General features: G+C 36.2%; 1 protein-coding gene across 6 annotated transcripts in view; it reads right to left on the minus strand.

The window, feature by feature from the left end:
* The window catches only part of IBTK (inhibitor of Bruton tyrosine kinase), a 109,198-nt gene that overhangs the window by 53,004 nt on the left and 39,361 nt on the right, over nt 1–16,833 (minus strand). For 5 of the 6 annotated variants that reach the window (XM_045867155.3, XM_045867156.3, XM_045867161.3 and 2 more), the window contains 6 exons: nt 15,021–15,198; nt 13,222–13,821; nt 11,986–12,072; nt 3,769–3,851; nt 3,646–3,683; nt 3,113–3,209 (listed from right to left, as the gene is read on the minus strand). In XM_045867155.3, the coding sequence (XP_045723111.1) occupies nt 3,113–3,209; nt 3,646–3,683; nt 3,769–3,851; nt 11,986–12,072; nt 13,222–13,821; nt 15,021–15,198 (1,083 nt within the window). The remainder of the gene's footprint in view (nt 1–3,112; nt 3,210–3,645; nt 3,684–3,768; nt 3,852–11,985; nt 12,073–13,221; nt 13,822–15,020; nt 15,199–16,833) is intronic. The other variant, XM_045867158.3, reaches the window with a different exon arrangement.

The raw sequence follows: 16,833 nt of genomic DNA on the forward strand, positions 1-16,833 counted from the left end.
AAATAAAATCTTTAAAAAAAAAAAAAAGACTGAGCAGAAACATATGACCTAGAGACACTAGAAAAAGCAAAAAAGGTCTACAAAACTAGGAGTTGGTTGTTTGAAAAGATAAAATTAACAAACCCCTAAGTAGAATAAGAAAAAAGATCCCCCCAAAATAAAATTCTAAATGAAAGAGGAGACATTGCAAGTGATATCAGAGAAATGCAAATTATAAGAGACTACTATCAATAACTGTAAGCTGACAAATTGGATAAACTAAAAGAAAGAGATGAATTCCTAAAAACATGATCTACCAAGACTAAATCATGAGGAAACAAAGTCTGAATAGACCAATAAGAGTAAGGAGACTGAATCCATAATCAAAAATCTCCCAAAAAAGAAAAGCCCTAGACCAGATGGCTTCATGGATGAATTCTACCAAACATTTAAAGAAGAATTAACATCAATCCTCCTCAAACTTGTCCAAAAAAAAACTGAAGAAGAGGGAACACTTCCAAACTTATTTTATGAGGCCATGATTATCCTGATATCAAAAGGAGTCAAGGACACTATCAGAAAAGAAAATTACAGTACAATATCCCTGATGAACATACCTGCAAAAATCCTTAATAAAATACTAATAAACTAAATTCAATAGCATGTTAAGAAGATCATACACCATGATCAAGTGGGATTTATGCCTGGATGCAAGGTCAATACATGCAAATCAACGAATGTGATACTATCTTAACAGAATAAAGAACAAAAATCATATGATTATTTTGGTACATGCAGAAAATGCGTAAGACAAAATTCAACATCCATTCATGATAAAAACTTTCAACAAATTAGGTAGAGAAGGAATGTACCTCAACATAATAAAGGCCATCTATGACAAGTCCAAAACTAACACCATATTCAACAGTAAAAACCTGAAAGTTATTTGTTTAAGATCAGAAACGAGACAAGGATGCCCACTCATGCCACTCCTACTCAACATAGTACTGGAAGTCCTAGCAAGAGTAATGAGGCAAAAAAAAAAAAAAAAGAAAGAAAGAAAGAAAGAAAAGTCATCCAAATAGAAAAGGAAGAAGTAAAACGGTCTCTGCAGATGACAAGATCTTATTCTAGGAAACCCTAAATGCACCATCAAAAATCTATTAGAAGTAATATACAAATTCAGTAAAGTTGCAGGATACAAAATCAACATAAAAATCAGTTGCTTTTCTAGGCACAAGCAATGAGCTATCCAAAAAGTAATTAAGAAAACAATCTCTTTCACAATTATATCAAAAAGAATAAAACACTCAGGAATAAATTTAACCAAGGAGATAAAAGATCTGTACTCTAAAAACTATAAAACACTGATGAAAGAAATTGAAGACAAAAATAAATGGAAAGATATCTCATGTTCATGGATTAAAGGAATACTGTTAAAATGTCCACTCTACCCAAAACAATCTACAGATTCAATAAAATCCCATCTAAATTCCAATGGCATTTTACACAGAAATAGAAAGAGCAATCCTAAAATTTATATGGAACCAAAAAAACCCTAAATAGCCACAGTAATCTTGAGAAAGAAGAACAAGGCTATAAACATCACACTTCCTGACTTCAAATTATGTTACAAAGCTACAGTAATCAAACATTAACGTATTGCCATTAAAAGCAGACATATATACCAATGGAACTGAATAGAAAGCCCAGACATAAACCCTCATTTTACAGTCAATTAATCTTCAACAAGGGTATAAAGAATACAAAATAGGGAAAGGATGGCCTCTTCAATAAAGAGTGTTAGGAAAACTGAACATCCTCATGCAAGAAAATGAAACTGGATCTACACTATATACTAAAGTCAACTCAAAATGGATTAAAGATGTCAACAAAAGACCTGAAACTGTACAACTCCTAGAAGAAAACAGGGTAAAGATTCTAGCCTTGCCAATGATTTTTTGAATGACATCAAAACCACATGCAACAAAAAGCAAAATAAGCAAGTGGGATTACATGAAACTACAAAGTTTCTGCAAAGCAAAGGGAAACAACAAAACGAAAAGGCAAACTTTGGAATGGGAGAAAATATTTACAAACCACATTAGATAAGAGATTAATATCCAAAATATATAAGGAATTCCTATAAATCAATAGCAAAGAAAACAAATAACTCAACTAAAAAATGGGCAAAAGAGCTAAATAGATATTTCTCCAGAAAAGACATACAAATGGCCAACAGGTACATGAAAAGGTGCTCAATGTAATTAATTACCAGGAAAATGCAAATCAATACCACAATGAGATGTCACCTTACACCTGTAAGAAGAGCTATTATTAATAATACAAAAGGTAAGTGTTAGCAAGGATGTGCAGAAAAGGGAACATTTGTGTGCACTGTTGGTGGGAGTGTAAAATGCTATAGCCACTATGGAAAACAGTATGGAGGTTCCTCCAAAAATTAAAATAGAACTACCATATGATATAGCAATCCCACTTCTGGATATTTAGCCAAAGGAACTGAAATCAGGATCTTGAAGACATACCTGTACTCCCATGTTCACTGAAGCATAATTAACAACAGTGAGGATATAGAACAGCCTAAATGTCCACTGATGGATGAATGGATAAAAAGAATGTAGTATACACATACAATTAAACACAGTAGCCCACCAGGCCTGACTGAAGACAATTTGTAATTAAAACATTGGTGTATTACTTGAAAAAGTATATAAATGCAATCTCTCCATAAATTTTGATCCAATTCTTAGTCTTTCTTTTACTTCAGAGATACTATCACAAAGGGGAAAACAAACAAGAAAAAGACTTTTGTAAAGTATTTGTCAAAACTATTCCCTATTGTCAGTTCCTCATCTCAATCACAGAAATAGCTGGGTATGAAACTGTTAAATCTAATCTCAACCATGATATATAATCCTTACAGAGTTCATTTTCACATAGGTATTGAAGATTTTTTTTCCACTCCTTTAATATTAGTAAACATCCCTATTGCTGATTCTAAATTAAGCCTCTGTTGATGGCTTATTTCAATTAGAGTAGATATTATGATTCATGTTGATTTTGCCATTACTCAATTATATCTTAAATATCTAAAACGTCCTCTTATTAATACCTTTTATCACCACAGCTTCATCACTATAGAGGTAGTCCAAAATAACTTTCAGTATGTCAGAATGTATTGGCATTTCCAGAGCTGTACAAGTGGAAGCCTAAATAAAATAAAGTAAAATAATTAATTTTAAACTACAAAAAACTACTGCATTCTGACTGGAATAGAAAACTCTGAATAGGAATCACATCAAATGCAAAAGAACATTTATTAAACACAAATCTAAAATGACATACATTTAATTTTAAAATGCCTTATAACATGGAGAATCAAGAAAAATTGAAACAAAAACCAATCACACTGGTATTCCAAACACATATCCCAATAATAAAAGGGAAATTCTGACCTAAGAAGCTTTTCTGTAACAATTTTCTAAATGTTGCTATTTTCCAGAAGGCTAGAGCATAAATAAAGTTTAAAACAAAAATAAAACGGAGTTAAAATATCAGGTTCCCATTCTGATTTCTTTAGTATGTAATTTCCCAAAAATAAAAAAAGTGTGATTACCAGCCATGTGGCTTCAACTTAAATCTTACCTCAATCCATGAGCTACTCAGCATACTATGAAAATATTCTGGAAGAAGAAAAAGTACAATTCATTAGAACAGTGAAACAATACTAAAACAAATAAATCAGCAACTAATAAAAAGTATACCTACCAAGTCTAGCACAAAGAACACACTTATGACAAGGAAATTCCTTTCCGTCCACTGATTTCATGGTCACATCACATAGAAATGAACTGAAAAAAAAATTTTTTTTTTTAATTGAAGTGAGAGTGATTTCTTTACATATTTAGCAAATAGAAAATTTATTATAGGATTTGGCTTAAGTTGATTTTCTCTTAAAGAGAGCAGAGAACAAACAACTTGAGAGTAAACATACAAATAAAATACTTCATCTCCTTCCACTTGAGGAAAGATAGTAAGGGCCTTACAATAAAGATAATATTTAAAAGGAATTGAATACAGATAAATATTCAAAAAAAGTCTTTCTTCTAATTTTCCTTTTGCATTACAGACCAGGTGTTAATAATATAATACTAAGTGACATCATAGTCAAAGGTCTTTAATTTACTTCTTTTTACAACCTATTCTTTGCTAAAGCACAAGTCTAGATATCTCCAGTTTCTTTCTCCAAAACTTTTCCCCACCTAAAACCAAAAATTTTTAATGACATATTTAGAATAGTATATTTATTACTGAAAAAGCTTATATTAAAGGAAATCATCATAATGATGAAGAGGCATAATTAGTTTGGTTTTGGGTTAACATCATTTCCTACATATTGAAAAATACAAAATTTGGGCAAGGAAAAATAAAAATTAAAAATTTTTTCATTAGGGGCGCCTGGGTGGCTCAGTCGTTGGGCATCTGCCTTCAGCTCACGTCATGATCCCAGGGTCCTGCGATCGAGTCCAATATCGGGCTCCCTGCTCAGCAGGAAGCCTGCCTCTTCCTCTCCCACTCCCCCTGCTTGTGTTCCTTCTCTAGCTATCTCTCTCTCTGTAAAATAAATAAAATCTTTAAAAAAAAAAAATTTATTTCATTAGAAAATAATTTATTTTTTTATTCTTATGTTAATCCCCATACATTATATCATTAGTTTTAGATGTAGTGTTCCATGATTCATTGTTTGTGCATAACACCCAGTGCTCCATGCAGAATGTGCCCTCCTCAATACCCACCACCAGGCTAACCCATCCTCCCACCCTCCTCCCCTCTAGAACCCTCAGTTTGTTTTTCAGAGTCCATCATCTCTCATGGTTCATCTAACCCTCCAATTTCCCCCGCTTCATTCTTCCCCTCCTGCTATCTTCTTCTTCTTCTTCTTTTTTTTTTTCTTAACATATATTGCATTATTTGTTTCAGAGGTACAGATCTGAGATTCAACAGTCTTGCACAATTCACAGCACTTACCAGAGCACATACCCTCCCCAGTGTCTATCACCCAGTCATCCCATCCCTCCCACCCCACCCCCCAATCCAGCAACCCTCAGTTTCTTTCCTGCGATTAAGAATTCCTCGTATCAGTGAGATCATATGATACATGTCTTTCTCTGTTTGACTTATTTCGCTCAACATAATACCCTCCAGATCTATCCACGTTGTTGCAAATGGCAAGATCTTGTTCCTTTTGATGGCTGTATAATATTCCATTGTATATATATACCACCTCTTCTTTATCCATTCATCTGTCGATGGACATCTTGGCTCTTTCCACAGTTTGGCTATTGTGCACATTGCTGCTATAAACATCAGGGTGCACGTACCCTTTTGGATCCCTACTTTTGTATCTTTGGGGTAAATACCCAGTAGTGCCATTGCTGGATCATATGGTAGCTCTATTTTCAACTTTTTGAGGAACCTCCATACTGTTTTCCAGAGTGGCTGCACCAGCTTGCAATCCCACCAACAGTATAGGAGGGTTCCCCTTTCTCCGAATCCCCGCCAACACCTGTCATTTCCTGACTTGTTAATTTTAGCCATTCTGACTGGTGTGAGGTGGTATCTCATTGAGGTTTTGATTTGGATTTCCCTGATGCCGAGCAATACTGAGCACTTTTTCAAGTGTCTGTTGGCCATTTGGATGTCTTTGGAAAAATGTCTGTTCATGTCTTCTGCCCATTTCTTGATTGGATTCTTTGTTCTTTGGGTGTTGAGTTTGATGAGTTCTTTATAGATTTTGGATACTAGCCCTTTATGTGATACGTCATTTGCAAATATCTTCTCCCATTCTGTCGGTTGTCTTTTGGTTTTGTTGACTGTTTCCTTTGCTTTGCAAAAGTTTTTATCTTGATGAAGTCCCAATAGTTCATTTTTGTCCTTGCTTCCCTTGCCTTTGGCCATGTTTCTAGGAAGAAGTTGCTTTGGCTGAGGTCGAAGAGGTTGCTGCCTGTGTTCTCCTTTAGGATTTTGATGCACTCCTGTCTCACATTGAGGTCTTTCAACCATTTGGAGTCTATTTTTGTGTGTGGTGTAAGGAAATGGTCCAGTTTCATTCTTCTGAATGTGGCTATCCAATTTTCCCAACACCATTTGTTGAAGAGACTGTCTTTGTTCCATTGGTCATTCTTTCCTGCTTTGTCAAAGATGAGTTGACCATAGAGTTGAGGGTCCGTTTCTGGGCTCTCTATTGTGTTCCATTGATCTATGTGTCTGTTTTTGTGCCGGTACCATACAGTCTTGATGATGACAGCTTTGTAATAGAGCTGGAAGTCCGGAACTGTGATGCCGCCAGCTTAGCTTTTCTTTTTCAACATTCTTCTGGCTATGCAGGGTCTTTTCTGGTTCCATACAAATTTTAGGATGATTTGTTCCATTTCTTTGAAAACAGTGGGTGGTATTTTGATGGGGATTGCATTGAATGTGTAGACTGCTCTAGGTAGCATTGACATCTTCACAATATTTGTTCTTCCAATCCATGAGCATGGAACGTTTTTCCATTTCTTTGTGTCTTCCTCAATTTCTTTCATGAGTATTTTATAGTTTTCTGAGTACAGATCCTTTGTCTCTTTGGTTAGAATTATTCCTAGGTATGTTATGGTTTTGGGTGCAATTGTAAATGGGATCGACTTCTTAATTTCTCTTTCTTCTGTCCTGTTGTTGGTGTATAGGAATGCCACTGATTTCTGTACATTGATTTTATATCCTGCCACTTTACTGAATTCCTGTATGAGTTCTAGCAGTTATGGAGTGGCGTCTTTGGGGTTTTCCACATAAAGTATCATATCATCTGCAAAGAGTGAGAGTTTGACTTCTTCTCTGCCGATTTGGATGCCTTCTCTTTCTTTTTGTTGTCTGATTGCTGTGGCTAGAACTTCCAATACTATGTTGAATAGCAGTGGTGACAGTGGACATCCCTACCGCATTCCTGACCTTAGGGGGAAAGCTCTCAGTTTTTCCCCATTGAGAATGATATTCGCTGTAGGTTTTTCATAGATGGCTTTTATGATATTGAGGTATGTACACTCTATGCCTATACTCTGAAGAGTTTTGATCAAGAAAGGATGCTGTACTTTGTCAAAAGCTTTTTCTGCATGTATTGAGAGGATCATATGGTTCTTGTTCTTTCTTTTGTTAATGTATTGTATCACATTGATTGATTTGCGGATGTTGAACCAACCTTGCAGGCCAGGGATAAATCCCACTTGGTTGTGGTGAATAATCCTTTTAATGTACTGTTGGATCCTATTGGCGAGTATTTTGGTGAGAATTTTTGCATCCATGTTCATCAGGGTTATTGGTCTGTAATTCTCCTTTTGGATGGGGTCTTTGTCTGGTTTTGGGATCAAGGTAACGGTGGCCTCATAAAATGAGTTTGGAAGTTTTCCTTCCATTTCTATTTTTTGGAGCAGTTTCAGAAGAATAGGTATTAATTCTTCTTGAAATGTTTGGTAGAATTCCCCTGGGAAGCCATCTGGCCCTGGGCTTTTGTTTGTTGGGAGATTTTTGATGACTGCTTCAATTTCCTTAGTGGTTATAGGTCTGTTCAGGTTTTCTATTTCTTCCTGGTTCAGTTTTGGTAGTTGATACATCTCTAGGAATGCATCCATCTCTTCCAGGTTATCTAATTTGCTGGCATAGAGTTGCTCATAATATGTTCTTATAATTGTTTGTATTTCTTTGGTGTTGGTTGTGATCTCTCCTCTTTCATTCATGATTTTGTTGATTTGGGTCATTTCTCTTTTCTTTTTGATAAGTCTGGCCAGGGGTTTATCAATCTTGTTAATTCTTTCAAAGAACCAGCTCCTAGTTTCGTTGATCTGTTCTACTGTTCTTTCGGTTTCTATTTCACTGATTTCTGCTCTGATCTTTATGATTTCTCTTCTCCTGCTGGGTTTAGGCTTTATTTGCTGTTCTTTCTCCAGCTCCTTTAGGTGGAGGGTTAGGTTGTGTACTTGAGACCTTTCTTGTTTCTTGAGAAAGGCTTGTATTGCTATATACTTTCCTCTTAGGACTGCCTTTGCTGCATCCCAAAGATTTTGAATAGTTGTGTTTTCATTTTCATTGGTTTCCATGTATTTTTTTTAATTCTTCTTTAATTTCCTGGTTGACCCATTCATTCTTCAGTAGGATGCTCTTTAGCCTCCATGTTTTTGAGTTCTTTCCGACTTTCCTCTTGTGACTGAGTTCTAGTTTCAAAGCATTGTGGTCTGAAAATAGGCAGGGAATGATCCCAATCTTTTGGTACCGGTTGAGACCTGATTTATGACCTAGGATGTAATCGATTCTGGAAAATGTTCCATGGGCACTAGAGAAGAATGTGTATTCCGTTGCTTTGGGATGGAATGTTCTGAATATGTCTGTGAAGTCCATTTGGTCCAGTGTGTCATTTAAAGTCTTTCTTTCTTTGTTGATCTTTTGCTTAGACGATCTGTCCATTTCAGTGAGGGGGGTGTTAAAGTCCCCCACTATTATTGTATTGTTGTTGATGTGTTTCTTTGCTTTTGTTATTAATTGGCTTATATAATTGGCAGCTCCCATGTTAGGGGCATAGATATTTACAATTGTTAGATGTTCTTGTTGGATAGACCCTTTAAGTAGGATATAGTGTCCTTCCTCATCTCTTATACAGTCTTTGGTTTAAAATCTAATTTGTCTGATATAAGGACTGCCGGCCCAGCTTTCTTTTGGTGTCCATTAGCATGGTCAATGGTTTTCCACCCCCTCACTTTCAATCTGGGGGTGTCTTTGGGTCTAAAATGAGTCTCTTGCAGACAGCATATCGATGGGTCTTGTTTTTTAATCCAGTCTGATAGCCTGTGTCTTTTGATTGGGGCATTGAGCCCATTTACATTCAGGGTAACTATTGAAAGATAGGAATTTAGTGCCATTGTATTGGCTGTTAGGTGACTGTTACCGTATATTGTCTGTGTTCCTTTCTGGTCTATGTTGCTTTTAGGGTCTCTCTTTGCTTAGAGGACCCCTTTCAAGATTTCTTGTACGGCTGGTTTTGTGTTCGCAAATTCCTTTAGTTTTTGTTTGTCCTGGAAGCTTTTTATCTCTCCTTCAATTTTCAATGACAGCCTAGCTGCATGTAGTATTCTTGGCTGCATATTTTTCTCATTTAGTGCTCTGAATATATCCTGCCAGTCCTTTCTGGCCTGCCAGGTCTCTGTGGATAGGTCTGTTGCCAATCTAATGTTTCTACCATTGTAGGTTACAGATCTCTTCTCCCGAGCTGCTTTCAGGATTTTCTCTTTATCTCTGAGACTCGTAAATTTTACTATTAGATGTCGGGGTGTTGACCTATTTTTATTGATTTTGAGAGGGGTTCTCTGTGCTTCCTGGATTTTGATGTCTGTTTCCTTCCCCAAATTAGGGAAGTTCTCTGCTATAATTTGCTCCATTATACCTTCTGCCCCTCTCTCTCTTTCTTCTTCTTCTGGGATCCCAATTATTCTAATGTTGTTTCGTCTTATGGTATCGTTTATCTCTCGAATTCTGCCCTCCTGATCCAGTAGTTGTTTCTCTCTCTTTTTCTCAGCTTCTTTATTTTCCATCATTTGGTCTTCTATATCACTGATTCTCTCTTCTGCCTCATTTATCCTAGCAGTTAGCGCCCCCATTTTTGATTGCACCTCATTAATAGCCTTTTTGATTTCTACTTGGTTAGATTTTAGTTCTTTTACTTCTCCAGAAAGGGTTTCTCTAATAACTTCCATATTTTTTTCAAGCCCAGCTAGTATCTTTAAAATGATGATTCTGAACTCTAGATCTGACATCGTACTAATGTCCGTATTGAGTAGGTCCCTGGCAGTCGGTACTACCTCTTGGTTCTTTTTGTTGAGGTGATTTTTTCCATCTTGTCATTTTGTGCAGAGGAGAATAGATTAATGAGAGAACAAAATGCTAGCAGAGTAACGTCCCCAGAAAATATACTCTAAACAAATCAGAAAAGACCTGAAGCGGTGGAAAAAGAAACGGAAAGAGAAAAAAGAAACAGAAAAAAAAGAAAAAGAAAAAGATAAAGATAAAAACAAACAAAACAAAACAACAACAACAACAAAAAACCAGAATGTGATCAAATATGATCAGGCTGGTATATAGATCAGTGCCACACACTAGATTTGGGGTGTATTTTGGTCTTTTAGAAGAAAGTGCCTCCCAAAATTTTAAAGAAGGAAAAACTTATATATGTACAAAAATAAGGGTTGATATGATGAAGGGATGGAATATGATTGTAAAGATGGAAATTATAAAAAAAATTTTATAAAAGGAATTGATAAGAAGTTGTTTGAAAAAAGAAAGAAGAGGATTTAAAAAAAGAAAAAAGAAAAAAAAAAGGGAGAGAATGTGATCAGGCAGGGGAGTAGAAAAAACCATATACTAGAGATTTAGGGTATATTTTAATCTGTTAGAAGAAACTATCTCAAAATTTTAAAGAGAGAACAACTTATATATATATGCCAAAAATACGGGTAACTACTATGAAGGGATAGAATATGACTCTAAAAATGAAAAATAAAAATGTTTTTCAAAAAAAGGGACTGATAAGATGTTGGTTGAAAAAGAGAAAAAAAAATTCAAAAGAAAAAAAGACAGTTAAAAAAAATTAACTTTGAAAGACTAAAGAATCATGGTAAAAAAAGCCATGAACTCTATGTGCAGTACTCCCCCAGCGCTGGAGTTCTGCCGTTCTCATTGATCGGTAAACTTGGTCTTGGCTGGCTGTTCTCGCTGATCTTCTGGGGGAGGGGCCTGTTGCAGTGGTTTCCAAATGTCTTTGCCGGAGGCGGAATTGCCCCGCCCTTGCCCCCTCCCAGCTAAGTAATCTGCTCAGGTTTGCTCTCCGGAGCTTTTGTTCCCTGCGAGCTTTCCGTACAGCTTTGGAGGCGGAGAGTGAAAATGGCAGCCTCCCAATCTCTGCCCCGGAGGAGCCGAGAACTCGGGCCCTGCTCCTCAGTGAGCCCCCAGAGAAAAGCCGTCAGTCACTCCCATCTCTCCGGTCTCTGGCCGCACTCCGTGCTCACCTGGCCTGTGACCACGCGTTTCTATCTCTGGCACCCGACCCCGGGTGGAGTCTCCAAACCCAGCAGATCCCTGCGGTGCACTCCCGCGCGGCTCCTCCTGGGGGAGGAAGGTGAGTCTCCCCGGATCTGCCGCTTGTTGGGTCCCTGCTGGAGGAGCAGGGGCCCGACTGTGCCGTGGATCACGGTTTATGGCAACCCCGAGCTGAGAGCCCGCGCCTGGGCTCCGCCTCTGCAGCCGGCTTCCCTGCTCCGTTACCTGGGAGCTCTGCCACACTCAGGCACCCCCGGTCTTTCTGTGACCCTGAGGGTCCTGAGACCACACTGTCCCGGAGGGTTCCACCCCCTGCTTAGCCACCAGAGTGACGTCCCTCAGCAGAGCAGACTTTTAGAAGTTCCGATTTTGTGCTCCATGGCTCTATCATTTGCCAGAAGCGGCCGACGGAGGCCCCTCCCCCGCCGTCTATCCTCCCGAATATCGCCTCGGATTCACTTCTCCGCACGTCCTACCTTCCAGAAAGTGGTCGCTTTTCTGATGAGAGAGTTGTTGCTATTCTTTTCTTCGATCTCCTGTTGAGTTTGTAGGTGTTCAGAATGGTTTGATCCCTATCCAGCTAAATTCCTGAGAGGAGACGAGATTCAGGTCTCCTACTCCTCTGCCATCTTGCTCCGCCCCCTCATTAGAAAATAATTTAAAAACGAACTGTTTCAATGTCTCATTGAGCAGTTAATATTTCATCCATTTACCTCAACATCTCTCCAACATTTCTAGAAATGATGACTAGTAAAGATAAAAGGGTATCAATTCATATATTTTGCTTCATATGTCAGTAAGAAGAGCTCTGTTTTCACACTTAGGTCTCAAAATCTAGAGATGAGAAGTTTAGCTTCATTTCTAACTTACCATTTTTTCTGATTTAGTTTTGATTTAGTACCAGGTTTCTTCTCAATAACATTAATTTTTCCATTTTCAAATTTGACTCCATCTAACCTACAAAGAATAGATAAAAATTAGCAGTTGATGGACCAAAACAAACAACAGAAATCCAACAAATTACCTTACATCTGAACATAATTATATAATTTATATCGCCTAGGAAAGTATCTCAACAAACTCTACTCTGTGTTAAAGGAGTACCATATATTCTCCTTCAATTTTACTTCAAAGTACAGTTGATCCTTGAACAGTGCAGGAGTTAGAGACACCACTACGCCCTGGCCACCCCCCCAGAATTGAAATCTGCATATAATTTTGACTCCCCCAAAACTTAACTAATACCCCACTGTTGACTGGAAGCCTTCCCAATAACATAAAATAGTAGATCTGTATGCTTACACTTTGTATGTTATATGCATTATATATTGTGTTTTTACAATAAAAGAAGCTAAAGAAAATGTTATTAAAATCATAAAGAAAAGAAAATACTTTTACAGTACTGTACTGAATTTATCACAAAACAATCTTAATACAAGTGAATCTGCACAGTTCAAATCCATGTTTTTCAAGGGTCAACTGCACATTAAATATAATTACTGACAAAAAACATATCAAAGCCATAGCACAAAGCCCCTCAGTGTTTTTAATAGGAAACCTGATACATGCTCCTCCTCTGCTCCTAACCCACATATTAGGTTATACCGCCACAAGCAACATACATACCTTAAAAAAAGAGAGAATTCCAAAGATTCTGGTTTATATGACAAATCTGTCTTAGGCACTTTACACATGCTATATGGCAGAACTACACCAACAATCTGAGATCACTATTATCCCTCCCTTTTATATACTGAGAAACTGAAGCTCAAAGAAACTTAAGAAATCTGCCCCAGCTAGTCATTGTAGAGCTAAGAGGCATATATAGGTCTAACTTCAAAGACAGTACTCTTTCCAGTATACCACACTGCCTACCACTCCAGATCCCTGTTACACAAACACCATGGAGAGTTCAAACCCACTAACAGCCTCCACAGTTTTAATCCAGGGAGTCCTACAGAGATAGTTTTAGCAGAAATTGGAGAAAAAACATATCCAAAAAGGAAGGAGTTGAGGGAGGGGAGAAGAGGATTAGCAAAGAAAAAGAGAAAAATTTTTAAAAGGACATAATGAGGTTCAAGAATAGATATTAAGGAGGAGCCATACCTACTACTCAAATTACTGAAACCAAATTTCTTTGCAACATTTTGCAACATTCTTACAGGATCATCTTCCCCAATACTTTTCCTTTTATTGGAAGATTTTGGTTTGCTTTTCTGCTTTTCATTAACTGTTTGAGCTTGATTACTTCTGTAAACTTCAAATGCTGACTTCTGATTATCTTCATGGCAATTCATTTTATTTGAATGAGAATTCATAGTGCCCTGATATTCTTCTGGCTTTTTGTTAAAGTTTATTCTTGGTGTGAAGCCATGAATTAAAAAATCACAAGTATCTGTGTATATAAATTGTAAAAGGTACTCAAACAAGTCAGGATGAACCTTCTCTACCACAAAGAGATGGCATCCTGCAGAATCTTCATCTTTCCGGTAAACATCTGTAAAGTCTAAAGAGGTCCCATCTGAAAGAAACAATTTCTGAAAAAAGTCAGAATGCACTGCCAAAATATATTTATGTGCAGGGAAAATTCTATTGCCAACTTGAAATGTCACATCATGTATATTGTCCGTTTCATCTGTTTCCCTTAAGAGTTTGCCAAACTCTTCAAAAAAGGATGATGACGATACAGCTGGAATTTCATAAAGGCTAGAAATGAAACAAAAATCATTTTTACTTTCATGAAAAAAAAAGCATCCCTAGTCAATTCTCCTTTTAAAGTACAATTTCTTTTTTAGTTATTAAACTTATTAGATTTTAAACCTGGCGTTTCCTAAAATATAAGAATATTGCAAAGTCTTAGATACGGTATCATACTTCAAAATGTTTTTATTCCTTTTTATATTTTTCTCCTAAACTAAAATGACAAGATTTAAGTTTTCCTTTGAAAGCAGTGTTTTTTATTTCTACAAGGAAACACTAGAATATGAATTCAAATGACCATTTCATAGAAATTTTTTAAATGACTAAACAGAAATGACTATAAAACTAAAAACATCCAAAAAAAGAGTACAGTTCTCAACCTTTTTGTATCCTTTTATTTTATCCTTTATCCTTTTACTTTAAGTGAAGAAAACCAAATATACAAAGAACTTCCAAACCAAATATACTTCAGGTCAAATACCAGAATAGGTTAGAAACTCAGGAAGTAAAATAAAGATAAATACAAATACAGACATACAATCAGTCCGTAACACTGGTTCTTTCAGTACTCTTAGATGGTTATCACACCTTCCCAATCCACATTCACCCTTCCAGGTACCGAAAACAATCCTCCTAGTTTGCCCTGGATTGAGAGCCTTCCCAGCAGATGAGAGTTTGGGTGCTAAATATGGGACAGACCTAGGCAAACCAGTAGGGATGGTCAGCCTACTTCTGGGACTTCTTTCTAATAGAACCCATGATATTTATCTTAACCTGTCATCTCTCTACTAATGTGACTTAGAGAAGATTGGCACTGAGATTCACACTACCCTACAGATCACTCTATACTATCTCTTCTTTTGTTAATTTCAAGTGTTAGAAGTTTTTGCAAACTATTTAATATTTATATTTCTCAGAATCTGAGAACCTAGAGTACATCATAAAGTACTAAGATATAAATTTTGTGCATATATATCTTCAATGTTTTCAATAAATATCAGTTTACAAACTAAGAGAAACACTTATTATTCCCACTATAACAAATTCCACCTTTGAGTTATCCAGGTAACATTATTTTATGTCTAAAGCCTCTACAAGTCTTGGCAAAAGCATTTCAATTAAATTTGCTCCAGAAGCTACTGAAAACAAAAGAAAGCCCAGTGATTATTCCTTCCAAAAATGAAATTTAATATACACAAGTGTACCTTGTTTTAGGATCTGACTGCAGGATTGCAAAGTTGCATCCACTTGGATCTGTGCTGACACTAACAGCTCTATGGGCAAAAGTAAGTTTCTCAAGTCGAATTCTTTCATATACACTATTTATATCAGAGACACAAGACACATCTGATGAGGAATTATGAAGATTTGATAAAATCTCTGCTAAAAAGAAAAATAAACTTCCATTAATGGAGGCTTTACTGAAACTCTTAAAATGGTTTAGTAGTAAAGAAAATAGAAAAACAATTAAAACACGGAAATATCTTTCATATATAAGTCCTTTTGAAGAACTATATCCTCTCTCTCTTCAACATATTTTGCACCCTATGTACAGGTATTTATTATACAGGAAATTCTGGTTAGTCAATTCTCAATTATCCATGATTTTATCCCTTTCAACAAACCATCTTCCACACTGCAACCAAAGTTCTTTCTAAAAAGCAAATCAGTGTTATACTGGCTTCTAAAATTCCTCAGCTTGCATTAAAAATATGTAAATTTGGGCATTTTCATAATTTGCATGTTCATTTGTTTCCAAATATCTGAGTGACCACACTGTCCTACTGTGATACAGTGATCATCAGTCTGTCCCTAATGATACAGTAGTGAACAAGACAGGCATGTCCCTACCATCTCGGAGTACACAATCTAGCAGAGAAGACAGACATTTAAACAAATGATTATATCATTACAAGTTGGATTAAGGCTATGAAACAAAAGTATGAAATTTGCATGCAAAGAAATGATTGTGGCTGCAACAGGAAGAATGTTGAAAGTAATTAAAAATAAAGACAAAGAGCTCATTTAGGAAACTTTAATAAGAGTCCAAAAAAAGAATAAATAATATACACTGAAGTTGTAGCAATAAAAGTGGAGAAAAGTGGAAAGATTTCAGAAATATCGGGAGATAGAAGTGACAAAACTTGGTGACTGATCAGCTGTAGGGGTGGGGGGATGTGAGGTGTCAAAGGTAACCATTTACTTAGATAGGAAACATTAAAAAGCAAATGTGGGAGCATGAGATCATGAATTCAGTTTTAGACCACTAAATATGATTAAGATACTATTCCAAAACTTCCAACATTTACAAGTCAAACCTGCATTTTGTTTACTCTCTAAAATTCACTGTATTTCAGTCTTATGGGGCTTCACTAATCTTCCCCCAAACACTCAGTTATTGCAATTTCTACACTCTCAAAAAACCTAACATATGCATATTAGTATTTGTAAACTGTAAATAGTTATGTATATGTCTATTGTCCCTACAAACTTACGAATGTCTGAAAACGGGCCTATCTTACATATATGTTGCTATCAATAAAGCGTAGCCCTATTATCTGACACCTAGTAAATCTACTTTAAATGTTTACACAACTTGCATAATCTAGAAGAAAGAAAAAATACAACAAATCATTAATCACTTCGCTGTGGCTTTATGATTTTGAAGAATATGTTTATAATTTTCTGAATAATTATAAATGTTCCTTATATATGTCTTAGCATACAATAACTGATTTATTCATTTAACAGATGACTTAATGAGGGACTACTATGTGTCAGGAAATATACTGAATGCTAAGGATACAGTGAAACAGTCAAGGTCCTTGCCATCTTAGAGTCTGATAGGAGATAAGCATTAGAAAAATTAATCACAAAGATAAATCCATAAAAACAAGCAAAAATGACTTGCATCATGAAAATACAAAGGGAATATGAAAAGTGAAACAGGGTACTTCAATTTAGATTGAGGGATCTGTGAAAATATCTCTGATGAAGTATAGATAAAGCTCAGATGTG

The sequence above is a fragment of the Mirounga angustirostris genome, unplaced genomic scaffold (assembly GCF_029215605.1).
Source record: "Mirounga angustirostris isolate CCGP_5_RB_7025 unplaced genomic scaffold, mMirAng1.0.hap1 SCAF_8, whole genome shotgun sequence".
Taxonomy (NCBI): Eukaryota; Metazoa; Chordata; class Mammalia; order Carnivora; family Phocidae; genus Mirounga; species Mirounga angustirostris.